Raw genomic sequence first — 27,242 nt, forward strand, 5'->3', positions numbered from 1 at the left:
ATTATACCAATACACTATGTATTTAATCTCACTTTATTAACCAATGTCTTTGCTGCTGACCTTTGATGATCCAATTTAAGGAACGAATTAACATTTTAAGCTAAATTGACTTTAGTTAAATATCACATTTGTGTTTCCTTTTTTTGTTTTTATTGCTTGAGAGTGCTGCATACTTCCCTACTATAAAATAGGAGAAAAGCAGTATCTGGCAAAAGTAGTAAGTCTGAATTCACAGTACTCATAAAAGAGCAGGCGAAAGTACCCAGATGACCTTCCGCTTCTGGCGAGATTCTGAAGTTTGCATATGATGGACACTTTACTATCCCATGAGGCCACAGGAGAGGATTTTTGAACGCCGGTGAAGCAACACAACTTACACCGGTAGGTCACGTGATAATGTCAGCATAGCGAAGGTAGTACGTCCAGATTACATTCAAACTATACAAATTCATACTGTATAGAACATATTTTGTAAGCAATTCATTGCTTTTTCAAAATAAGCACCTACTCAAGAGAGAATGCAATTTCGGACGCAGCCTATCTTTTCCTGCATCCTATTAATATGCAAATCAGAATTGCAGCACAGGTAAAAGGTTTGTTTGAGCTGCGCCCCCTATTGTACAGACGTGAATTTACATTTCCTCCAACCTGAGGCTTATTCATTTAACTCTGTCAGTTTAACTGCCAAGTTTTTGTAATTAAAAAACAAACAAGCGAGCCCAGATAAGAGAAAGCAACACAAAAATGACACAACATTACTTTCCACAAAAAGCAACTAAGTAACACAATTAGTTGCTTTTTTAAATGAGTAACGCAATACTGTTACGCATTATTTTTAAAAGTAACTTTCCCCAAAACTGGAGTTGGTTGATTATGTTTAGAGGCAGTATTGTGCCTGAAAGCGTTCATATTTTGGGTGAACGTGAACTGAACGTGCTGTATTACTGCCTGATGAACGTTACTGTGAACGCGCTCATTCTGGTGTCTGTGAACGCACGCTCTCCCAGACAGTTTAACTTCATACAATAGGGTGCCAGATTTCTATAGAGCCTTCCAGGCGAAAATCTGGCTAAAACTCACCGTAAACAGGGCTTAATATGTAGCGAAAAAACACCCAATCTGGCAACACAAGACACCAGTGTCGCATCACGGCCACCGTCGACAAAGCAGCGAGCGAGGAGGCGTCGTATGATCATTTAAACGGGTTTTATGACGAGGTCGGTGAGGATGGGGAAAATCTTACATTTCTGTGCAAACTGCACGTCGATAAAATAATTGTCTGTGGTTGTATATGGGCTGTGGCAAAAAAAAAAAACTAACATATGGAAAAAAAGAACTATGAACTGAACTGGTTCATTTTAAAATGTGTGAACTGAACTTTGAACTAGCTCATGTAGAAAGTGAACTTTCCCAACAATGTGTAGAGGATATATAGAACAATAAGTGAGAAATTCAAAAGAAACCAGAGTCTTTTAAGACTATTTATAATCTCCAGTACTCAAGTCAAATGATATATAAAAAGCTCAAGATCTTTATATAGACACAAATGTGTGTGGTTGCATTCGCAAGTTATGCAGATGTAAATGAGATGCTTTCGTTTTTGTACTGTAGTAGTACCTTGTCTGCGGGGGTGAGTTTGGTCCATGGCTTGTCAGCACGTCGGTCATATTCATGAGCGCATGTGACCTCCACATACTCGTGGAAACGTAAGATTTTTCGAGCCTGAAGTTCGGCCACAGTCGGTCGTTCACTCAACTAAAAAAAGAAAAACAGACAAATGCATGTCACAAATGCAGTTGAATGTTTGATTGAAATTCCTTTAAGTAAATACACTTTAAAATCACTCCTTTAAAAAATTATATTCCAGGTGAAATTTAATGCAAGCAACCCGAATTGCACCTTTCTGGTGAGTCTGCGCTTGATCTCCCTGACCTCTGCTTGTCTGTCTGCTTGGTTTTTTGCTGGAAAGAAGAGACACCATCAACACCGATTAGTCTGAATCAAATCCAGTTTCATAGGGAAATGCTGTGAAGTACTGAAAAACTGTGAGCACATACACGAGAGACCACTATTAAAGTACAAAATAAAAGTAGGAAGCAAAGTATTTTAAATCTATGAGAGAAACACAAGCAAAGACTTCATTTAGCAGAAAATATCTGTATGAACCAATAGAGACAATAGAGAGTGAAATATATGTGTGTCAGTGTCAAACCTTCAGTGAACACTGAGGGAATAAATGAGCAACTAATGAAACGAGAAAAAAAAGGACAGAACGGAAGCAGGAAAATAAATCATGATACAATAACTGGAGTGAGTGAGTATAAAGAGGCAATTTACGCTGGAGAATGTTTCTCTGTTCCAACTCCTCAGCAGTAGGTCTCTGGCTCAATCGTCTACAGAAAAAAGCAACAACAAGCACCTCATATTATTCATATATTCTCTTTATTTTGTGCAATATTATAAACAATAATTGAATATAGATGAATATTTATTTGCATAATGCCTACATATAATTTAAAATGTAATGTTTAAACATATATTTAAAAATGACATTGAATAGGCACAATATTGTTCTGTTTATTTTAAGCACAAGCTGCAGTTTTGTCATCTGTCACTTTAAATGTTTGAGCTCTTTAAAGCAGGATGGATTCTTATTGGCTGTCACTTCTATCTATCATGAGCTGGAAAAATTGGTTGAGCAAGTGATTCCAACATATTTTTAATGTGCCGTTATTGTTATAGTTGTGGTGTGGGCTCTGCTATTTATTTTTATTTTTTTTTACGTTCAGAACGTTTTATAAAACATTATAGTTATTGTTCTTGGTGTGAATAGGCCTTAACTTCTTGTTTCTTGTTGGTTCTTCTTACATGGAGTATCAGTCTATGACTGATTCACAGCTGTGTTGATATTCAGTACAACAGTATATCAGTGTAATCTGTATTTATGTGGGTGTGTGGCTGAGAGGGCTATTACCGTGTGAGTGCAGAACCAATCTGTGTGCGGATGGCCTCCCACTGCTCCTTGCTCTGCCATGACAGACTGGTGTGCTCCACTTTGGCCTGCCTCTCAGGAGCCTGCCTGTCTGGGGCAGAGGGCCGACTGCTCAGCTTTAGCGCCAACGTGTCCTTCCTTTTCACCCTGCTGGCCAGAGCACCTGCAGCAAGCAAACACACACACACATGCAGTGAGAAGTTCTGGCTCTCTTTTATATGGACAGATGTCTGAATACACAGGCTAACTAAAAAAACTGTGTTAAATTAATACAGACAGCAGAAGGCCCATTCTAAAAACACAGACACAAATGTATTGTGTGAAATGTACAACTGGTTGGTGCACACGCACACGCTCTATTCACCAAAAAATCCTGAAAAAATGAATCATGGTTTACTCATAAATATTAAGCAACACAACACATTGATAATAATGATAATAATTTTCCACGTTGATAATAATAATAAAATGTTTTTTGAGTAACAAATCAGTATATTAGAATGATTTCTGAAGGATCATGTGACGGTTGATCATCTTAAGAATGAAGTAATGATGCTGAAAATTCAGCTTTGCAATCACAGATATATATTACAATTTTAAATTATAATTTTTTTTTTATAATATTATTGTTTTTACTGTGTTTTTGCAAACAAATGTATGCTTGGTGAGCATAAGAGACTACTTTCAAAAACATCTTACTGTCCCAATATATATATATATGTGTGTGTGTGTGTGTGTATATGTTTGTATGTATATATGTGTTTGTATGTATGTATATATATATATATACAGTATACATATGTGTATATATGTATATATATTTATACATACTTGGTGGAGTGTCATCATCCTCATCTTCATCTGATTCATCATCCTTGTACAGCACGGGTCCATCTGAGTCGCTCCCATCTGGCTGCTGATCTTCCTCATCTTCCTCCTCCTCGCTGCTGTTGTTTCCTTCTGGGATGACACTGATACTCAGGTCCCCCACCAGACATCTGCGGCTACGAGGCTCAAGTTCTGGCTGGGACTGAGGGGATGGGAGGTGATCAGGTGGATGTTCCTCATCGTCATCGTCATCTTCCTCCTCCTCTTCATCAGAGTAGTCATCCTCGTCCCTGAGCAAATACAAATTCATTTCATATTGGACCCATATGCATATTACTGTACTGTATTTGCAACTTTTTACTGTCAGGAACATTCAAGAGAGGATACAAAATATTTTAGAGAAAAAGAGAATGCAAGATGGACTGAACCAGCATTTTTAAAATGAGCACCAAAGTTCAATGGGTGAACGTGATTTAACCAAGCACAACATGTTCCTGAATCAACATCTTTGTTGATCTAGAAATAATATTCCAAATCAACCAGACACATTTAAGGTTTATGTGAATATTTGGCTTACAACCAGGGTTAGGAGCTTCTACATTACTGTTATTAACATATCATTTTCCTCTGATTTTAGGGACTTATGGGTAGGGTTAGGTTTAGGAGTAGTGATAGGGCTAGGACTAAATTTTCAGACAGGAATGTTGTTCCAGGATCAACACAATGTGCTCAAAATACGGGTTACCTTGTCATTGCCCTGGAAGATTGATTTACAAGACTTTGATTAAACCCCACAAAGTCAAATTATATATGTTTTAATAATTATATATTATTTATATAAATATTATATATAATTTTGTAATTTAATAATTATACATACAATTATATATATTTATTATACTATATACATACACACATGGATGAATAGTCCACAATAAGATCTATAATATGCATTTACAAAAAATGTGCATTTCATTTCTAGAAATTGTGACCAAATATGTATTTAATTTTTGATGGACAGTTCTAATCGAAACTAAAGAAAGTGCCCAGATTATACTCACAGTTTGAGAGGCTGGATGGTGACTGGCAGTGGGCGCCCACCCTGGTACTCCGGCGGTGTCTCAAACAGCAGTGAGTGGGCACGCTGGGACCCATCTGGGTGTGGGAGGGTGGGTCCTGGGCTACTGAGCGCCCTCTGGATCATAATGTGTAAGGGAACGGGTGCTTGACGGGCAGGTGGTTCCTCTGGCGGGCTGGGAGGGTCAAAGTGGACAGGAAGTGGCTGGGGCAGGGGGTAGGGGTAGGAGTGTTGGTGGAGGAGGTGATGTGTGTGGGCCCGTGGGGGGGAGGGGGGGATGTGTGTGGGGAGAGGTGGGGATGGGGGAGGTGGGGGCAGCTGGTAGCCCCCAGGGATGTTGGCCCTCATGTCCTCGGACAGAATGGAGGGAAGGGAGGATATGGTCAGAGGAGAGTCTTCTGGATTGCGCTTGGTGACAGGCGTGGTTCTCTTCGGGGGCATGGGGGGAGAGGGTTTGACCGGTACTAGGTTGGTTCCTCCTTGTGCGAGTTCAGCTGTAGAATATTATACATAAAGAAACATTGCAACCATAAGTAACAGTTTTTCAAACATGCTGCATTTAAGTTCAAACATCACCGTACTATTACTCAACAGAATTAAAGGAACAGTTCCCACCCTCATGCCATTCCATGGAAAACAAAAGGAGACTTATTTATTTATTTATATATTAAATCTTGTCCATTAAATTAATTGATCCAGTTCACAAAACCAGTCCCTGCCTGGCACAAAAACTCCCTGATTCAGCTCGATTCAGCTCACAGGAGCAGCGCTGTTATTGTTAAATAAAACTAAAATGATTGAAAATCACTCTTAACTGAAATAATTAAAAAATAAGATCAAATATAAATATTAGATAGATGAAAAACTATGTTGTCTTGGCAACTAACTAAAATAAATTTAAAGTACTACAATTACAAAAACTAACATGAATAACAAATTAAAGCTAAATAAAAAATATAATAAAAGCCCAGTACACAGTCTTTAAAACAAAGTACAATTAAAAAATAAAAACAATGACCATTTAAATGTTAATAAATATTATAATAGTAATAAACAATTCTAAAATAACAATTCACAGGAGAACATTATAATTAAATTTCCATCCATTCCTCAAAAAAAAAGTTATCGTATGACATTAGAAGTCATATGGACAACATTTTATGATACTTTTAAAGTGCTTCCAGTACAGACAAAATGTTTTCTTGAGTTCCACAGAAGAAATAAAATTATACAGGTTTGGAATAAGATGAGGGTGAGTAAATGATGACATAAATGCCCCTTTCATTTAACACAAACATTGTAAGTTTGAAATCTGAAAAGTTTTCACATTTCATATTAGTAGAATCAAATGACTTCCATCCCGACTCGCCAGTGACGTCACCGAAGACCAACTGATTCTTACAGAACACATTCTAAGCAAGCAAGTTCATTGATGAAAAGCCATGTGACTGTTAATCAATGCAATGCAAACCCATGTCACATGACTTGATGAATTGCTCTACACACAACTGCCAAAGATACAGTGCAAGTATAATGAAGTACAGCGGCCAAACATTATTAATGAGAAGGAAGCATAAAGTAAGCTAAACATGTTAAAGCATTCTTTGGATTAGCCGGGCTACCTACGAATCAAATGCATGAATTTTAGCTCTAAAGCTACGCAACCGGCAGGCTTTCAGCATGTCATGATGAGGTGGACTGGATTCATTCCCCGTTTCTAATCTCACAGCTGCTTGTGGAGCAACTGTTGCCTGGAGTAGTTTATACAGAACATATGCTGGCACCTGGCATGATGGGGCATTTCCAGCCGCAGTCGCCTCAATTCCACAGGGCGTCTTATAGCCGTTTAAACATCTGTTAATAATGTGCCAACGTGCTGGACACTTTTGACTGCTTTAATGCCCAAAACATGCAGTTTTTGTTGCAGAGTAGTAGCAAGGGGGGGCGTGTTAGTCGAAATTAGCCTGTGTACGCTCAATTGGTGCGCTAAAGGCATGCTATGCTGAGGATAAGAAAGATGAGGCTAGCGCACACAGCAGTGGATGAAGGACCCAGGTTTGCCGACAGGCCTGGCCTCGACGTTTACCTGTGCGCATGCCTCCTGCCCGCCGACAGAGGTAGACAGGCAGGGACAGGTAGACGTCACGGTCACCCTCACGCTTCCAACAGGACCAGTAGAGAGGGAAATCGCTGCCGTCACCCCCGTGCAGGGTGGAGGCTGGCGGGGGACAAAAACACACAGTCCCCGGGCATCAAACACCACGTACCTTTACAAAAGCAGGGACGACTTACTCCTTTAATTGACTGTGAACAGCACGAAGGTGAGGCTACACACAGAAGGTTTTTAAAGTCAACGTGAAATCAAAATTGACCCCATTTATTTTCCAAATGCCTGCTCTTGGTCTTATTGGGAATGATTAATCTGTGCAAATATTTTTTGTAGATAAATTTAACATACTCTTCCTCTGAAACAACTTTCCTTTACTAGTGGCATCACTTCGGCTGAGAAAGCTACAGGATAATTAACCAATAGCCAAAAAGGCATTCAAAAAACTTTTTTTCCTTGTTGAATATCCTGTTTCACTAAGAAATACATCACATTATGGAAGTAAAATGGGTTGCAAATGGCAATTCACGTTGACTTTAAACGCATATGCGAGTTAAACCAGCTAGATATGAACACCTAGATGATCCAAAAAGTCACCAGCACCACTATCTTCAACATTTTGGGTTGAGCTAGCCAACAACTGCAACTACACTAAGAACCAGTCTATGTAAAAGAAAATCATCACATTTCAAAATGTTACTGTTAAAGGGTTAGTTCACCCAAAAAAAAAAATTATGTCATTAATGACTCACCTTCATGTCGTCCCAAGCCCGTAAGACCTCCGTTCATCTTCAGAACACCATTTAAGATATTTTAGATTTAGTCCGAGAGTTTTCTGTCCACCCATTGAAAATGTGTGCAGTATACTGTCCTTGTCCAGAAAGGAATAATGACATCATCAAAATAGCCCATGTGACATCAGTGGGTTTGTTAGAATGTTTTGAAGCATCGAAAATATATTTTGGTCCAAAAATACGACTTTATTCGGCACTGTATTGTCTTCCGGTTCTGTTGTGGATCCGCGTTCAGTGACGCTAATGACGTAAGACGCTGCTGACGTGTTATCAGTGCGCCTGAGCTTCATTTACGGTCCGAGGGAGATGCACGCTGTAAACAAAACAATCTTCCCAAACAAGACCTGAATACACTGATATTTGAACCTGAATACACAGACACACCAGATAAAACGTCAGCAATGTCCCACGTCATCAGCGTCACTGTGGACTTGTAAACACGCCTTGACAACAGAACCGGAAGAGAATACAATGCTCAATAAAGTCGTAGTTTTAGGTATTTTTGGACCAAAATGTATTTTCGATGCTTTAAAACATTGTAACTAACCCACTGATGTCACGTGGACTACTTTGATGATGTCTTTATTTCCTCTCTGGACAAGGACAGTATCCTGTACATACATTTTTAATGGAGGGACAGAAAGCTATTGGACTAAAATCTAAAATATTTTAAACTGTGTTACGGAGATGAACGGAGGTCTTATGTCATTAATGACATCATTTTCATTTTTGGGTGAACTAACCCTTTAATCCCATCACAAATGGTCAGCAAGACCTTTGTTCAATAACTTAATGCGCATGTGAACGCCATCAGCGTTTATCACAGGTTGGTGTTTAAAGTCTGCTTAGAGAGAACGGTGTCATCTTAGCGGCCCCTAATTTAATAACAAATTATCATTCCAATGGAAGTGAAATAACATTATTCAAGAACCACTATACAACCAAACTGTTATATTAAGTTTCTGTAAAGCTGCTTTAAAAAAATCTACATTGTTAAAAGTGTTATATAAATGAGGATGACTTGACTAACTTTTCTTTTAATGCAACAAAGCTTCTCTCTGGTGTCTGTGGTTCAACAGCAAGATCTGGCATATTCCAGTGTACTGCGACCCAGCACACTTATAAGCAGTAAAACAACACCACATGAAATGTACAGCTCTGCCTTTCAGAGGCACAGACAGACATGCTCATTGACTGGCTTCCAAATGGACAGCAGGAGGCAGTGTGGAGACTGAATGTTTGAGACACGATATTCAGACACTACGAACCATGAAAAGCTTGACGCATCGGCTTCCTTTTGAACTGTTTTTGTTGGAGGAGGACAAAAATAATTCAAAACCTGTTGTTCAAAATCAGTTATACTGCTTAAATAAATCATTCCTAATAGAAAACTAACTATATTGATTAAAATTCAATATTTCAATTTCCTTAAATAGGTTCCAATATTGCATAGTTCAAGTCAAGGGCTAATAAAATCATATTCACCATCATATATTGATATCAGCGGTTCTCATACGATTTAACAAAGAAACACATTCAAAGAACAAATTCTCTCAAATAAGAAAAAGTTCCCATTAAATTGGAACAGCCATGCCTATTGTTTTCCTGCAATAATCAGGGACAAATGACAAATCCAAGATTACAAAATAAATGAAAACATTGTCTTTCGTAATTAGTAATTTAGTAACTGAGTATCTCGCAAACAAAGACTATTATCAAGTTGATCACCTTAAGGGGTAGAAATTGGCTCTGCAAGCAGAGAATGGCAGAAATGTAATAAATACCGGGTTCATATGAGATCATATGACGAATGACTTCATGTAATTAACACAAATCATGCACCACTGCATGTCACACGTGCTTATATATTAAAGTAAAAATGCTCCAACACAAACATATGAGCATCAGTCCTTTCTGTATAGGAGATGCTGCAGTGTGATGCCTGTGAGCAAATTCAGTAGATTTTCTTTAAATATTGATAGGGATATTTTAAAATCTGTCAAATTATACAGATACAGTTACACACACTGACAGAAATAACTAATGCTGAATTCCCATTTTAATAAGCTGTTTCTACTTCCCTCACAGAGCAATTTATTAATTTCCTCATTAATGGCATTACACGTTTGCCTAAAACAATGACACAGTACTCTTGGCCATGTAAAATAACCAAACAAATGTTTCCACAGCAGATTAGTTTGTTCCTGTTTAGAAGCACTAAAATATTATACAAAATATAAACACTATATTATGAATAAATAAATAGACAACATAAATATGAGTACTATATAACATGTATTAACAAAATAGCTTATAAAATACATACATTTTAAAATGTTTAAAAATGAGTCATCTGTGGTGGTTTGCAGCACAGTAAATGCGCTGTAAATGTTAAAAACATTTTATACAGTTATTCTAGTAACTGGTAATTTCATTTATAAAGGTCAAGTAAATCATTACTGTGATTGTTAAAAATATCGGTAGGGATTATTTATATTAAAGTCTCTTAACTTTTGTAGATACATGCCCCTATTATCCATACCCAAATCTACACCCATAGAGAAGATTATGAGGGCTTTATCAAAGAGCTTTCCGGAGGAAGCAAATGAATTGTGACTAGTAATTTCACAGACTTTAATAGGGGTCATGTTATATCTCGCATGACATGTTTATGACCACTCACCCAACATGGCAGGGTTGTTGCTACGGTTGATTGGCTTGGGTGGAGGGAGGGGGGGCTGTTTGGTGGGCTGAGTTGGGACAGTGCCCATAGAAGCTGCCGAGGAGATGGTGAGGTGAGCGCCACTGGAAACCTGTGTGTTGGCACCGGCTGAGGAGACATTTCGTAGAGGTTTTCCAGCTGTGCTAACAGCTGAGGAAGAGGAGGAGGAGTTGGAGGAGGCAGAGGAAGAGGAGAAACCAGTTGCGGGGTTGTGGACAGGGGTGCGGGGCAAGCTGTCAACACCAGGTTCTGGGGCGGAGGTCATAAGCCACTTGGGGGGCATGACAGATTGCTTGGGTGGCAGAGGCTCTCGCAATGTGTCCCTCAGAAGCTCTGAGTTAGGAACGTATTGACTGCTGTCAGACTCTGTAAGGGAAAAAATAATATTCAGTTATGTAATATTCATAATATATGTGGATGCACTGTGTATAATTATTTTGTATATATATATATATATATATGAAGAGTTCAGATGCAAAAGCCTCTAAGTGCCATTTGAAATTTTCTTCTAAAATGATCATTTTTATCAAGCTTGTATATTTAAGTTCAGTAATTTCACTTAAATGGCAATGAAGATTACCTATTAATTGTCATGTAAGTGAAATTACTGAACTTAAATATACAAGCTTGATAAAAATGGTCATTTTAGAAGAAAATTTCAAATGGCATTTAGAGACTTTTGCATCTGAACTCTCCATATAAATATATATATAAATACAAACACATGGAAGTATATTTAAGAAAAAAAATATTAGTTATATATATACACTATAAATGTTATATAAATCTATATACAGTATATACAAGAATATATTTCTTAAATATATACAAGCATGTGTGTATTTATATATACACAGTCTATATATATATATAATTATACACAGTGCACCCACATATATTATGTAAACAAAACCTTTTATTTTGGATGCGATTAATCACGATTAATCATTTGACAGCCCTAATATTTATATATTTAGTTTTCTTCCTCTTTATCCTTGTTTTCTTCCTCATCCCTTCTTCCTCATTCAGAGACACCTGAATGAAAGGCTCATTATTATGCAGGTCTTTTGTCTTCTCAGGTGAGAACAGCTTAATTATTCATTGATGGGGCTGGGCCATTCACCCCTCCACGCATATTGCCTTGGCAAAAAAAAAAAATATATTTTTTAAATTTAAAAGAATCTATTGTGTTATGTGAATGAAAAGGCTGGATGATTTTCAGATAATTTTGAAGAAAAAAACTCTAGGCCACAACATCCAATAGTCCAAAGTCTTGTGGATGCATATTTAGTATGTGTTTTGTAGCCTTATTTCAGAAACTTTCATTTTTAGCTTTTTCAATAACCACGCATAAACAATATTCTCTCAAAAATACAAATATGTACATACATGTTGCTCACATATTATGGTAGCCTTGTTTGTGAAATAGCTAAATAGCGTGTAATTTCACATGTGCCATTAATATGTTTATGTGCAACTGAAAAAAACACAAATGTCACAGCATGTCAAAACAACTCAAGGACCCAAGACCCCAGAGGGTTAAGTTAAAAATTCACAGTAGAACTGCTTCAGTGAATCGATTCAAAAGACAACATTTAAGACAATAGAGAAAAAATACATACATATCAAACTGCACGTTGAATATCATCAGAAAGCTAAAAATCATTTCTATAATTATTTTATAAGTTACATACATGAATGTTGCTTTACATTAAATCTAAATTTAAAAAAAGTGTCTCATCAGTCCTGGTGGAGAGACAGATCTGTCCACAAAGGAATGGTTTTGGGACTAATTGTGAACCATGTTGGAAAAATGAGTCACAATAAGGACATTTTCAAAAATTAGTTAGTATTATTTTCTCCATTCTCTATTAAAAAGAATAGATTATTATAATGTTTTTTGTGATAACTCTCCAAGAGTGTATATCTGCATCGCGCAGTGTCTGAGGCGCACTCTTCGGATCTGTCAGCTTGAGTAAGATAGTTTTGTTGACATCAGCATGAAATTAAAAATCACATTTCATTGGTTCAGACTCTTGGCATCAAGAATTCGCTATGAATATTCACAAAGTTGAAATGCTGCACTTTAAAACGATCCCAAACTTCAGCCAGTCGTCAAGAAGGGAGCAGAGAAAAATGCCACTCAGGAAAGGTACTCCTTCTCAGAAAACGTTCAATTGAAGATCCTTTTAGATGTTTTATGTATTGCTATTTGGTTTACTGGATGATGGCTTAATAAACGAATTTTTGTGAAAACCTTGAACTAGCCTGTGCATATTCCGACTCAATTTGCCAGCACGGGTCACAAATGATAATGTTCGCTTTGATGAGGATTGAGGTGACTGTGGTTTATTAATTAGGAAAGAACAGGAGAATTCAGCTTAGCTGTACTCAGTTCCTAAATAAGAACCTTAGCTGGAGCAGAACCCATGGGAACACAGACTCTTGTCTCACCCCAGTTGGCCCAACAGAGGGTGATGCAGTGATGGCGGAAGTGTGGAGAACAAAGGAGAGGAAGGTAGAAAGGGAACTAGAGAAACATGAAAAGAATTGATGCTACAAACCTTGTCTTCCCCTTCCCTCTTCGACAGACGAGTGACGAGGAAGAGTTGGCTTCCAGTCAGATTCGGGGCGAGTCCTGCGCCCATCCTCGGATGGGGCTTTCATTAGCCCAGGCCTCTTGTCCATTTCAGCCTGAAGTCTTCCTCCACGTCGGATATCATCTCCCTGCCAGGCCAGATTAGATTTCCAGTCCTCCGTCCCGACAGACCAACCACTTCTCCTGCCTTCGTCTTGATTGGAGGCCCGGGGGCCCAATGCTCCGCGATGATCGCCATCAGAGGGGGCACGACCTCTGCGGTCGTCATGCTGCGGCAGCCAGACGGGGTTAACTCTGAATTCAGATTCAGAGGGCGAGTGAACCTGCTCTAGCCCCAGACCTCCACCAACTCCTACAGGCAGAGTGTGACCATTCTTCACATAGTGCGTCTTGTGGCCATGGGCCTCACTTGATTCTGTTAACAAAGAAATATAATTTTTTTGAAAATGAAAACATAACTACATAAGGCAAGTAACTGGATTAATATCATAAAAGGCAGGTCAACAGTTTTACTCTTGCCATAATCAATGTTAAAGTGAGATTATCTATAGCTAGCGCAAAGCAATTTTGCCACACCTTCATGACACAAAAACAGATTTTCGTTTTGTCTTGCGTTACAGATGTTATTAGCAATGTCGCATGCAACCTAGTAAAACATGAGGAACATTACGACTTATTCTGGACTAAAATGGAATGAAGATAATGCAAATTTGTCAGGATAGATGGTTCCAATTAGTTCAAAATATTTGACAATAAGTTTTTTGTTAAAAACTTTAGTTAATTGATGAAACCATCTTTACTGTAAAGCTCTTAAAAACACTGTTAAAGTGTTACTCATATGTTTCTTCTCTGTTGTGTCTCTGATGCCATGAGACACTGGTTTGTGTGTCTCGTGACCAATTGCAATGTGCAAAAAGTGAGTATATGCATATTCAAATCGCACAAATTAGATTTAAGAGCTATAGGGAAAATTCATGTGAATAACACACAATACATTTGTCTGTATTGTATGTTTTAACACTTGGAATATAGTACAAAAGACGTATGGACTTCTGTTATGGTGCTTTTATGGTACTTTTTGGAGTTTAAAAGCCCCAGATCACCATTCACTTCCTAACATCTATGTTCCATGGAGGAAAGAAAGTCATCCAGGTTTTGATCTCATTACTTATGAATATTTTTACCATGCAGTTTCCACAAGAAAAAAGGCAACTTGAGTTGAGAATCATACCTTATAGCTCAATTAACAATTCTAAATACACACACACAAACAAAAAGGAGGTGCACAGACAGAGACGGCACACGTTTCACCTTTTAGTACAGTATTCATTGAACAAATATGTGTTTCCCTGGAAGTAGCAGCCTTGCAAAATTCAAAAGGATTTGCATTTTTATTTTAAAAAAAGATCAGGTTTGCATCAGGTTAGAGACTAATGTGGCTTGCGTCTGAAGTGTGACACAAGCGTGTAGCTACGACTAGCTCTGAAGCAAAGGCTGCGTCTCCTCACACATCTCTCAAAGGTTACGCAAGCAGCTTTCAAATAAATAGGCCTCCAAAAGCAGCCGCTTCACAGTGCATGACTTTCAAAGCTTTTTGCTGCTGGGCACAATTTGCTCCACTTTCTTGTCTTAAGAAAAACTGCATGTCATTTCCTTCCAAAAATATGAAGATAAAAAAAAGTATCAAATTGAAATTTACACCCTTGTTCTGACTTGAAAACTGTTGAATTTATCTCAGCTCCCCTGACTGCTGCCACATTATGTGGGGCTGAGATGACATACAACCTCACTGAGCTGTCTGTCTTTTTCTGATGTGAAAAGAGAGACACAGAAATTAAAGTAGTATAGTACATCTATCAAAATAGCTTTGAGGCACAGAACTGTGATTCAGCACCAATGGATACACACATCTGTAAATGAGGGGGGAAATCATTCACAATGTTTATTTTCCTTCTGAGTCCCAGTTATATCCCATATATGCAGTCATATACATTCCTCACAGAAGAATCAAGCCATTTTAGTCCTTTTTCCCTGAACCAATGTCTTTTCCATCTTTTTCAGATTAAGTATTTCGCTGAATAATTTTGGAATAAAACAGCCAACTCTTTGCTAACTAAGACTAATTTCATACAGTAGCCAACATTTTATGAATCTAAAATAGACAAGTAGATAGTGATAAATAGTATTTAATGGAATATGTAATTGTATGACTTGGCCAAAAATTACAGCTTAACATGAAATGACAGCCAAAAATATTATGGACAAAATTGTTTGTTTTGGTCAAAACGATGTGTCAACTGATTCTGATGCATATTTATGAGGGATTTTGGGTGTGGCGGGAAAACAACAACAAAATCTACACATTTTAAACGTGTGTATTGTAACCTAACCTTAACCCTAACAGTAATCTTTCTGCATACTTAAACAAAATGCACACACACACACACACACACACACACACTTTTCTCTCCTACCATTGTCAGAAAGCTCCTTCAGCACTCCTTGCTCGATCAGTTCCTGTCTTGGCCTCCTCATCGACATCTTTCTTTCCAAAACTGTGGGGGGGAGAAAAACACAATATAAAAGCTAAACTCACAACTGCACACAGTTGTATATAACTCCATGGTTTTGAACCACAGATTAATGCATCCCCAGCAAAGTTTGAATTACTGGACATTTATTGTATGTTAAATATTTTTAGTACAATGTTGGGTCAACATTTCATGTCAGGTAACAAGTCCTCAAGCAAAACCAGTTACGAAATCACTGGGCAAAGGATTTTGAATAATCTAGTTATTGTTCAAAACATCTGAGAAAACAACATTCATATCAGCAAAGGAAAGAAAACATTCACAAACAGTAGGGTGTTATTTAAGAAAAATACAAGTCAAGGAAAGGAAACATATTTCCCAACACGAACATCAAGAGAAAAGAACAAAGGACGAACCTTCTGAAGTTTCCTTAAACTTCTCGCTGCTTTTCTTCTTCCTCCACTTCCAGGGTTTGAAGATCTTACCCAGGGAAGAGAACTTGCCTTTGCGCTTGGGAGGAGGGGTGTCGTCCCCTGCCGTGCCCTCTTCGCTCCCCATGGTGCTGTGCTGGTAGTCACCTTCATCATCTGGAGAAGAGACAAAGAAATGACGCTTTGACTGGGCCGTCAAACACAGGGTACTGTATCTCAATGGCAACAAGAGGCGTTAGGTCAGATGGTTTATGTAACTCAAACTTTCTGTTGTGCTGAGTGTTTGTTTACATAAGCAGATTATATATAGCGTGCCACATAAGGGTGAATTTTAATATTGTGCCATCACACGAAAAATGACAAACATACTGTCCCATATATGCAGCTGTGTCCTGTGCAGTAGATCCAGAGAGTGTCTCATTCATGCATGAAAAACTCGACACCACAACCCTTCTCCAACCTCAATATCAAAACATACTAAACTGCTGAGCCTCCAGAGACTCACTATTGTTTTAGACCCCAACGCAGAGTGTTTTCTGGCGGCTCTCGTGAGAAGACGAGCTGATCCCCATCCTGAATCACACTCACATCTCAGCATGGTGAGCTGGCCAGAGGCCACAGCTTCCCCATGTTACACACTCACATTCCTCTTAGGTCCAGCACTGCCAAGAGACTCACAATCTCACATCTTTGGCCCATTTAAATGGGTGCTGAAAGTGGCTTTGAACTTTCCGGTTGATGGGGATGGGCCTCACTGTACTCTCTTTTGTGCGCAGATGAAGCTGTGCATCCCATACAGTAAGATACCGGTCCAGGTTCATTTAAAAAGGTCAATATTCTTCCATTTAGAGATTATATTATCGGCTTGACTTTTAGTTTTTTGATCGGCTTAGTGACTTTTAGTATACTTTACGAAAGAGGTTTGGGGTCAGTACAAATTTTTTTGTAAGAATAGGGATGCTGAAAATTATATTGTCATCAAAGGAATTAATTACATTTTCAAATATATTCAAACTATTTTAAATTGTAATAATTATAATAATAATAATTCACAATATTACTGTTTTTATCAAATAAATGCAGCCTTGGTAAGAGGGAGAGAGAATAACATTTTTAGAGTAAATTATTTGCTACAGAAAGTTTCATGAACTTTCAAAAATTATAATACTTTTTACAAAAATATTTTCAATTGACTTTCACGGGCATGAAAAATTAGGATGTTTTTATTTCAGTATCCAGTCAAATTCATGCATTACAAAAATTTTTAAAAAAAGACACTAGCACTGTCAATCGGGAAAAAGACGAATGAATCGCATTTTTCTTTAAATAATCGCTATTAATTACACCTAACAAAAGTTTTTTTATATATATATATATATATATATATATATATATATATATATATATATATATATGTATTAGACTGTAGTACTTTCACATTGAATCTCCAAAATAGTTAAGAAACAAGATAAAGATGACATTATTTAAACATTTGTTTAATGGCATCTTTTTACTAAGCATATAAATGAAGGCCAATTCCACTGTACTGCTACTGATGTCTTTATTAAACTGATTTGGTTCTAAATTCTTTCCATTAATTATAGACATTCAACATTACAGTACAGTATAATTCAAAGGTATCAACTTTTAATAGGCTTTAAAAATATAACAACTTTTAATTTAAGTGAACTTAAAACCAGTTCAGCGTAAATTGTAATTGCGAACTGAAAATACGCCCAATGGAAACAGTAAATTTCACAAAAACCCCCATATATAGTAAAATAGTTTTTACTATTTTAGGCATTAAGTGTTTTTTCAGGCAATTACATTTTTAAAGCATTAAACTTAAAAAATATATGTATCACAAAGTTAACGTGTTCATTTCGACAGCCCTAGTAGGCAATAATCTTTCTCTAAAAACACAAAATCAACAGGGAGAAAAACACATTAGAGCAAAGAAGCTGAAACAGACAAAATAAAGACTCACGGGGCTCGGAAAACATGTCCAAACTGCTCCTTAATAATTAAAACACTATTAAGTCCCCCATTACTACATTTCAGAGTGTAAATGTATCATTCTACCTGGACTCCAGCTGCCATGGTAACTTGTTTGAAAGCAGCAAGCCATAGAAGCGTCCACTTTCTGTCCTGTTTGTTTTCTCCAAATAAAAAAAGTGAAAATGTTGAAGTAGGAGAACAAATGAAAAAGTTACAGTCCTAGAGCACAATGTGACTGAACATGACCATATATCGGACAGTTTAGATGGAAGACACTGTCTGAGGAACAGGCAGCCTCATAACTCAAAATGTGTACATGAGTACACAAGGAGTGTAAAAGTCAGAATATGGACTCCTAATGTCCAACAAACAGGGAATACCATCCGGAAAAAAGCTAAGAAACACAAACACACTACATCCATGATCATATCCTAAAAGCACAGCCGGACAGAAGCCCCAGCCTTTGGAAAGACAATCAGCGAATGACGCACAACCGGTGAGAAAACAGAGAATTGTGCTACGCAGATATCCAGCTGCCTTAAACTTGAGCTTGAGCAGCTTGAGTCAAGTCATTAGCCCTTAATGGATCAGACCATCACTAATAGCGGCAAGATAAGTGAAACAGTAGGAAACAGATCCGGAAGACAGGTACAAAATGATTCCAAATGATACAAAACACAAAAGATGTGAGTGAGGTGTTGTTTAAAGAATGATCCTTGCAAACTAAGGCTGTGCATTAATGTCAGGGAGAGATTCAGATTGCCTTGGAAAACAGAGGGGGGCGAGGCCTGGGAAACAGAGGGAGGAAACGGCACTCCACCCTGATCCTGAAACGGGGAGGGCGAAAAAGAACCGAAAACGACCCCCTACCACGGTCCAAAACAGTGTGAAACAGGAAAACAGAAAACTGCAGAGAAAACAAACATGACATATATTTAGTTACTGATGTGCAGTTTACTCTATTAGACAGGCTGCTGAAACAATCATATATGGATAGAGTGCATCTGTAATTCTTGCATCTGTAAATTTGTACTTAAACTAATTCAAAAGTATTTGTCAAAAGTTGGTAAGACTTTTATATTCAAGTCTCTTAGACTCTTATGCTCTCCAAGGCTACATTTAATCAAAGATACAGGAAATATATATATTGTGAAATATCATTACAATTTAAATGAACTGTTTTTTTAATATAAAGTATTCAACATTTGAACTGGATCAAAACCTTTCATCAAAGTTATAGATGATTTACAACAATATCCATTTTTGTCCTAGGACAACTTCGATGAAGTTTTTTGATCCACTTCAAATGTTAACTACTATAAATTTTGCCACTATTTACGGCAAAGCTGAATTTTCAGCATCATTACTCGAGTCTGTACTCTGTAGTGTCACATGACCCTTCAGAAATCATTAGAGAACATGCTGATTTGATAATACGAATTATCTTTTGAGCACCAGTTGAAAACTGTTGGGCTGCCTAATATTTTTGTGGAAACCATTATCTTTTTTAAGGATTAGAGTACAAAAGAACAGCATTTTTTTGAAATACACTTTTTGTAATGTAAACATTTTACGGTCACTGGATCAATTTAGTGCATCGTTACTGAATAAAAGTAAAAAAAAAAAAAAAATGACTCCAAAAACTTAAATGGTAGTGCATTTTTGTGATCATTTACATAATTTCCTACAGTACTACTGTTCCATTTCTATTAAAATCTCTACTAAAATACAAATAAAACAATAAATCTGAAAACCAAATAAAAAAGGCCTGACAACATTCAAATAGACAATATGAAATAAAAACATTTATTCATTTTTAAAAAAAAGTGGTGCAGAAATTTTTTTGCTATCCTAAAAAAACAGGTAAAAAACAGGTAAAAATAAATAAATAAATAAATTCATTTTGATTAGTGCTGTCGATATACTTTAATACACACACACTTATGTTAACATATGTGATGATTATTTGCAGTTAATCGATTTGACAACACTAATTGAGATGTGTACGAAAGCCTGTCTTAGAAACAGAAGTCGTTTGCTACACTGACTATATGTATGTGCTGATGTCCCGTGATCGTTCAAAAGTTATTTTTGTTGCTTTTAGAGCGCCGTCGTGGCCGTAATTTGTCGCGTGTTTATATTAGTAATATATCATGGTACAATGTTACATCATGTTTATTTTGTGTTTATTGTATTTGTTTGACTACCACGTCAGTGTGTAAATGATTCTCAGAATACAATTGTCATTATATTTCTTCATTGCTCTTTCAGACCATTAATACAGACTTCATTGCCAATGAATAACTAATCCAGATGACTGTACTGACCGGAATCCCGTCCATATTTGGCCGCCTCAATCAGCGTATTATTATAGTAGTTGTATGCCTCAGCTACAAAAGTGGTCCTTCGAGCCGGACTGAGAGCAATAACGAGCCAATATGGACAAAGAAGAAAGTGACCCATTCGGGACAACATCCAGACCTTGACGCAAAATGAATCTGCCTGCACATCTGGATGATTATGATGTTGACTACCACCCTGCTGGGGGCCTTCTTCCAAAAGCTTCCTCTCACTGTTCTAGTCAGCCCCGAAGCAGCTTGAGGAAAACCTAACCGATCGAGGCAGATGCACCAGATACAGGTCCTTGAGACTGATTAGTTGACTTGTCATTCAGGCAACTCACCGACTAGTCGACTAATGTGCATGTACATGCAACTCCAGAGCCTGAGTACGGAGGTGTATATGCTAACCAAATGAGTAGGATTGTGTAGGCAGTTGTCGGAAATAAGGCCGGAATTCAGCCTCGAGCAGCTTGTTTCATTATGTAACAGTCTGTCTCCGCAGGGAGAAAGCATGAAGAGTCAATCACTGCCCTGCCACTACACACCACCCCCTTATTCATTGCTTTATATGCACAAATAGCTACAGGCTCTCATTTCAGACAGCCTTGTCTTCAATATATTGTTCTCAAAGCTGTGCTTTAAATAATCCAAAAACGCATATTAGAAAAGACAAAAAAAATAAAAATAAATCACTGGTCAGTGGGCTGCCTAAACCACTATTTAGCTGTTAGAAGAACTGATTTCTTAAGGGGGCTTTTACATGAGAAGTTCAAAAACATACAGTATGTGTGCAACAAAGGAACAGAATATGCAGGGGTCTCAAGATGTGTTTTAAAAAAGTTAAACCTCAAATCACCACATAAGACAATGCTTTGGCCAAAGAAGATTGAATGAATATATGGCTGCAGTTGTGGGCATTAATAGAAAATATCATACATTTTCGAGAAGGGTTTTACTCAATGTGTTATATAATATATATTTATTTAAAAAAAAAATCTGTTATGTTTTTAAAAATTAAACAAATATATACTCATAACTGTTTAAAGCTATGGTATACGATGTTCAAAATCAGTCCAGAAAGCCTGAGACAGTAGGGAAGTTTTAAAAAAACTCATCCCGCCCCCCCACACACACCCCTCCCCTCTGTGCTACCTGATCCGTGAGCTATGTCACGTTTGAGTTCACGTCAACGCAAGACTAGCAACACATGGAATGTTCTGCTAAGGTTTTGAGTAATTGTTATAGCAGCACACAGCGCATCTTGTTCAAATTCTGATCGGCTCGAACAGAAACCCGCTATAGGCATACTGAAAAATATTCAAGCACTTCAAGAAATATAATTAGCGAGCCAGACAGACAGACGAGCGAGACAGACGAGCGAGATAAAGAGACAGACGAGCGAGATAAACAGACAGACGAGCGAGCCAGACAGACAGACAGACGAGCGAGCCAGACAGACAGACGAGCGAGCCAGACAGACAGACGAGCCAGACAGACAGACAGACGAGCGAGCCAGACAGACAGACGAGCCAGACAGACAGACTGACAGACGAGTCAGACAGACAGACGAGCCAGACAGACGAGCCAGACAGACAGACAGACGAGCGAGACAGACAGACGAGCGAGACAGGCGAGCGACACAGACCTGCTGCTGCTGCGCGGAGGAGGGTCAGGTGCGGTTGGAGATGTGAGCGCCAGACAAAGTTTCAAGTGGAGCTGGTGATTGGATGAGAGCAGTTGACCAATGTAAGCTGTCCAGCCAGACAGGTTACATTGGTCAAGTTCTCTGCAGCTGTACAGCCAATAGACTGAATGAAATTTTTTCATTCTTTTTTTTCCATTCATATTGTTAGGATTGTACTATATAATCATAACCAGCATATAAATGAGGATATTAATAATGAACAATCTTTGAAATTGTATACCCTAGCTTTAATATATACATTTAATATATATATTTTTTATAATATTAATATACAAAAATATGCATTTATATTATTATATACATTCATTTTTTTAAATAATATAAATAATGTAATTCATTTTATCTACACCTAGATAAAATAGTTTTTGGACAACATTTTGACCCATCCCTATTTGTCTGAGGTTAAGCTCCAATTGGACACATTGTTGTAGGGGTAACAGGTTTCAGTTGCTTACAGCGAATTGACATTTTGCTGCAAGGAAAATACCACTGGAAACAAATACAGTGTCAGCAGAGGCAACAGTGAAGCGGATTCCCCGAAAGAAACAAACGCCTGTGTTGTGACATGGAACCTAGCCGTGCTGTTTGGCTGAGGAACATTAAAGACTTGATTGCTTCCTCTGTGCAGTAACCGAATGTCAGCTGCGCTTTGTCTCCTTGTTTGTCATCACTGTCGGTCTCACACCCTGCACTGGGGGAAACAGTATGAAGATCATCGTGATTCAGACTTCAGGCTTTTCACCACAAATAAAGAATGTGAGATTATTGCTAACTGTGCCTAAAGTCAGCATTAAAGAAAGCGATCTGTTCCAGAAACATTTTTTGTTATGCTGTCTCCTCACATCCTGTTAGCAAACACTAATTTAAAGTGATAGTTCACCCAAAAATTCTGTTATTTACTCAACCTCAAGTTGTTCCAAACCTGTATGAATTTATTTGTTGTGTTGAACACAAAAGAAGATATTTTGAAAAATATAGTTACCCATTGGACCCATTGACTGCCATAGTATGAAAAAAAAATACTATGGAAGTCAATGGGGTTAATCAACTATTTGGTTTCCAACAGTCATCAACCCTTTAAGTTGTCTTAATGTATGTGTACAGTATATATGGATAATGACAAGGAGACCCTCCAACCTGAAAGAGTTGGAGCTCATCGCTAAAGATGAATGGGCAAAAGTACCAGTGGAAACATGCAAAAAGCTGGTCAGCAATAATAGCAAGTGTTTGATTGCTGTAATAGCCAATTAATCCAATAAAGACATGTCACGTTTTGTTCAAATGTAAATAAAAGATTTTTTCCACAATGATGCCTCTTGTACATCATCTTATTATCTTTTAGGAGATGTGTCAATTTCGAATCAAGAAAAAACTTGCTAGTTGAATAAAAGTAACCAAGTCAGAATTTGAAACACCTGTTCAATTTCTCATGAACTCCAAACTGAATGTCAGAATGGAAAGAAATTGTAAAGAAAGGTGATTTAAGCAATCTTGAGCATGGCATGGTTGTTGGTGCCAGACGGGCCGGTCTGAGTGTTTCATAATCTGCTCAGTTACTGGGATTTTCACTCACAAACATTTCTAGGGTTTACAAAGAATGGAGTAAAAAGGGAAAAACATCATGTATGTGGCAGTCCTGTGGGCGAAAATGCTTTGTTGATGCTAGAGGTCAGAGGAGAATGGGCCGACTGATTCAAGCTAATAGAAGAGCAACTTTGACTGAAATAACCACTCGTTACAACCGAGGTATGCAGCAAAGCATTTGTGAAGCCACAACACACACAACCTTGAGGCGGATGGGCTACATGGATGGGGTACTGATGAGTCTTGTCTTCTGTTGAAACATTCAGATGGTAGAGTCAGAATTTGGCGTAAACAGAATGAGAACATGGATCCATCATGCCTTGGTATCACTGTGCAGGCTGGTGGTGGTGGTGTGATGTTGTGTGGGATGTTTTCTTGGCACACTTTAGGCCCCTTGGTGCCAAGTGCCAATCGTTTAAATGCCACGGCCTACCCAGAGCATGTCCATCCCTTTATGGCCACCAAGTTCCCATCCTCTGATGGCTACTTCCAACTGTATAATGCACCAGGTCACAAAGTTCGAATCATTTCAAAAAGGTTTCTTGAACATGACAATAACTTCACTGTAATGGCCCCTACAGTCACCCAATCTCAACTCAATAGAGCATCTTTGGGATGTGTTGGAACGGGAGCTTCTTGCCCTGGATGAGCATCCCACAAATCTCCATCAACTGCAAAGATGCTATCCAATCAACATGGGCCAACATTTCTAAAGAATACGTTCAGCACCTTGTTGAATCAATGCCACATAGAATTAAGACAGTTCTGAAGGTGAAAGGGGGTCAAACAGTATCAGTATGGTGTTCCAAATAATCCTTTAGGTGAGAGTGAGTGAGTGAGTGAGTGTGTGTGTGTGTGTGTGTGTGTGTATATATATATATATATATATATAATCTGTGGAAGGCATAGCACCATAAAATGTTCATCCAATCATTGCATTTCAGACCTCAATCCACCCTGCTCATTTAGAAATCACGTCATCAGCGTGTTTCATGCCATTAGTCACCGAGCACCATCAGCAACCAAAACAGCAGCCACCTTTTACAGTTCCCCCTGAACCAATATTGAGCTTATGCTGCGTTGACACCGTAACTACTGTAATGTGGAAGAGATGGAAACCTGTGATGTTATACTCGGAGAGGTTTGTGAATCGTGATTCGAATTTATGCATTGCAATGGCAACACTATCACCGCCAAAATGAATTTCTAGCAGTCAGATGGTACAGGTCAGTGTTCTTTTTATTATATTGTAATATTATGTGCTTTGAGACACGTAGTATAACACCATCCCTCATCTCGGGACGCTTTGCAAAGTCTGCTGTACACGTTCATGTCTTTTGAACGAGGCTTTCTAAAGTAACTCGCTATTGCTAGCCGCTCCAAAAATTGCCTACATCTATAAACAGATGTTGTGAACGTCTTCCCTATTGATGTAGGCCTATATTCAAGTGATATGGCTTCTCAGACAGACAATAAAAAAAAAAAATGTAATGGGTCGTTGTGTTTTGGTCCCGCCTTACATTTTTTTTTACATTGTGATCTCATGTGAGTAACAGGTTGTCAAGAATCATACTTTTTTTTTGTAATGATGTGCATGGATACATTTCTATAATAAATACTGCAAAATTCTATAAAAAATAAGAACTGTTAATTTTGATTTCATGGTGAGTTTAATGCTGTATGGTATTTACCATGAGATTTTTTAAATTGTGGTAATCAAATAAAATATTAATAATAATAATAATAATAATAATAATTTAAATATGTTAATACTAATAATTTTACATCTTAATATGGTTTGTCAAACCGGTAACGGTTTCTTCCCAACTGCTGAGTCATAACCAGTTCCTGTTGTGAGGAAGTCAAGCCGAGGTAATGCTTGCAGAGCTTAACGCTTCTAAAACCTAGTGAGCTGCCTCAGTGCTTACTGCCAACATTGGCTGCTGCTTTCCAAGACAGTTGTTTAACTGTTTTGGAACCTCAGATATTTCAATGTTTGTCATTAGCATGTTAAGATAAAAGCAAGATATTCTAACAAATATAAATATCCACCTTATTTTCACATTTTGAATGTGCATTTCTTCAGGTGTCAGTCGCTTCCAATTATTTTAGCTGTACAAATACGTTATGCTGTTTGAAGTTTTTGGGTTTAGGTTTATGCTATAATATTATCTGAATTTATTATTTTAATCATAATAATAATAGTTTTAAAGTTTAATACACTTTGTTATTCCTTTAGTTATTTACCTATACCGGCTAATGAATTCAAAGTCTTGCACATTCACAGGAAATAGTGGATAAGTAGCTGATACAAAAATTGAGTAAAATAATCAAATAAAATATTATTAAACATTATATAAATAATATCTTAAATGAAATACTCTAAAACATACCAATTCATTTAAATTATATATTTCAATATTGAATGACAATAAGAATTTATAAATCAACATTTATCATTGCTTCAACTCCAACGCCATCTTGGGAGTTTTATTTATTCTTTTTTTTTTTTTATTCTCCTTGTCGTAGTGCATTCTGCGGTTGCATTCTTCATTAAGGACTGCCTACATTTGATGCCACCTTCTCTTTCGGCTACAAATTACCTTAGAAGACAGCATGATTAATTTGGCTACTTGGAAGTGCCTTCTTGTCTAAAGTTAAAAAAGTGTCCTAAAGTGTCCTAAAATGCTGATTTTTGAAGCGTTTTCTTGACTCACCCAAGTGTGCACAGGAGTTTTGAGGTGCAGTCTCTAGAGGGAACGTCTGTCCCATGCTCCAGCCCCCTGTAAGGGCCTCTGTTTGCAGCTCCTGTCCAGGTGCAACCCAGTGAACAGCAGCAGCAATTCAGGATACCCAAAGTCTTTTGCCTCTCCTTTTTTAGTTTCAAAGGACTTGTTTCCTGTCATCGATTGTCGCTCTCAGGTTTCTTTCCACTTTCCAACCCACAATATTTCCAAGCTCTTCTCTTTTCTTCGAGTGGATCTCATGCCAACTACCTTTCTTTTCTTCCAGTGTCCTTCAGCCCTCCTTCTGCAACTCTCTCCACCCCCTCTCCCTCTCTCACTCCAATATCTCTCCCTCCACTTCATAAAGGAGCTAGCAAAGCAGATCAGCGTAGACGCCAACGGATGCCTATCATTCCTTAAAGCAGAGGTCAAAGTGCAATGTGAGTGTGTGTGCGCTTGCGTATGAGTTCTAATGAAAAGCAAAGAAAAAGAGAGCAAGGGATTAAAGGGAAGTTATGCCAATGAAGGGCGAGATGGTATCAGCTGGGCAGACATTTGACTTTGTGGTTATGGAGAATACAAAAGAAAGAGGAACTGACATCAGAATGATCATAAAAAACACTCTTAACACATTACGTTAGTCAATATTTTAAATGAAAGGTGAAATTTTACTGTCATTACAAAGAAAATGACAGTACACAAATGACTTGGACAACTTTCATTGGCCACATTCACACTAGAAAGTATCAGTAGTGTGCGTGTGTACTGAACATGACTCGCTTCTGAAATTGCGATGATTGACACC

At 37.8% G+C, this 27,242-nt stretch overlaps 1 protein-coding gene across 8 annotated transcripts in view; it reads right to left on the bottom strand.

Annotated features, from left to right (window-relative positions):
* Positions 1-27,242, bottom strand: part of phactr4b (phosphatase and actin regulator 4b) — a 45,764-nt gene that overhangs the window by 1,965 nt on the left and 16,557 nt on the right. For 4 of the 8 annotated variants that reach the window (XM_039679724.2, XM_089117818.1, XM_039679725.2 and 1 more), the window contains exons 4-14: positions 16,068-16,238; positions 15,595-15,675; positions 13,086-13,535; positions 10,483-10,887; positions 6,985-7,116; positions 4,882-5,392; positions 3,824-4,110; positions 2,975-3,155; positions 2,338-2,393; positions 1,900-1,961; positions 1,618-1,755 (exon numbers count right to left, since the gene is read on the bottom strand). In XM_039679724.2, coding sequence (XP_039535658.2) covers positions 1,618-1,755; positions 1,900-1,961; positions 2,338-2,393; positions 2,975-3,155; positions 3,824-4,110; positions 4,882-5,392; positions 6,985-7,116; positions 10,483-10,887; positions 13,086-13,535; positions 15,595-15,675; positions 16,068-16,238 — 2,474 coding nt within the window. Of the gene's footprint in view, positions 1-1,617; positions 1,756-1,899; positions 1,962-2,337; positions 2,394-2,974; positions 3,156-3,823; positions 4,111-4,881; positions 5,393-6,984; positions 7,117-10,482; positions 10,888-13,085; positions 13,536-15,594; positions 15,676-16,067; positions 16,239-18,164; positions 18,808-26,428; positions 26,729-27,242 lie in introns of those variants that run through there. The other 4 variants (XM_039679722.2, XM_039679723.2, XM_089117819.1 and 1 more) reach the window with 4 other exon arrangements.

This window comes from Pimephales promelas, chromosome 12 (assembly GCF_988280905.1).
Source record: "Pimephales promelas chromosome 12, fPimPro1.hap1.1, whole genome shotgun sequence".
NCBI lineage: Eukaryota > Metazoa > Chordata > Actinopteri > Cypriniformes > Leuciscidae > Pimephales > Pimephales promelas.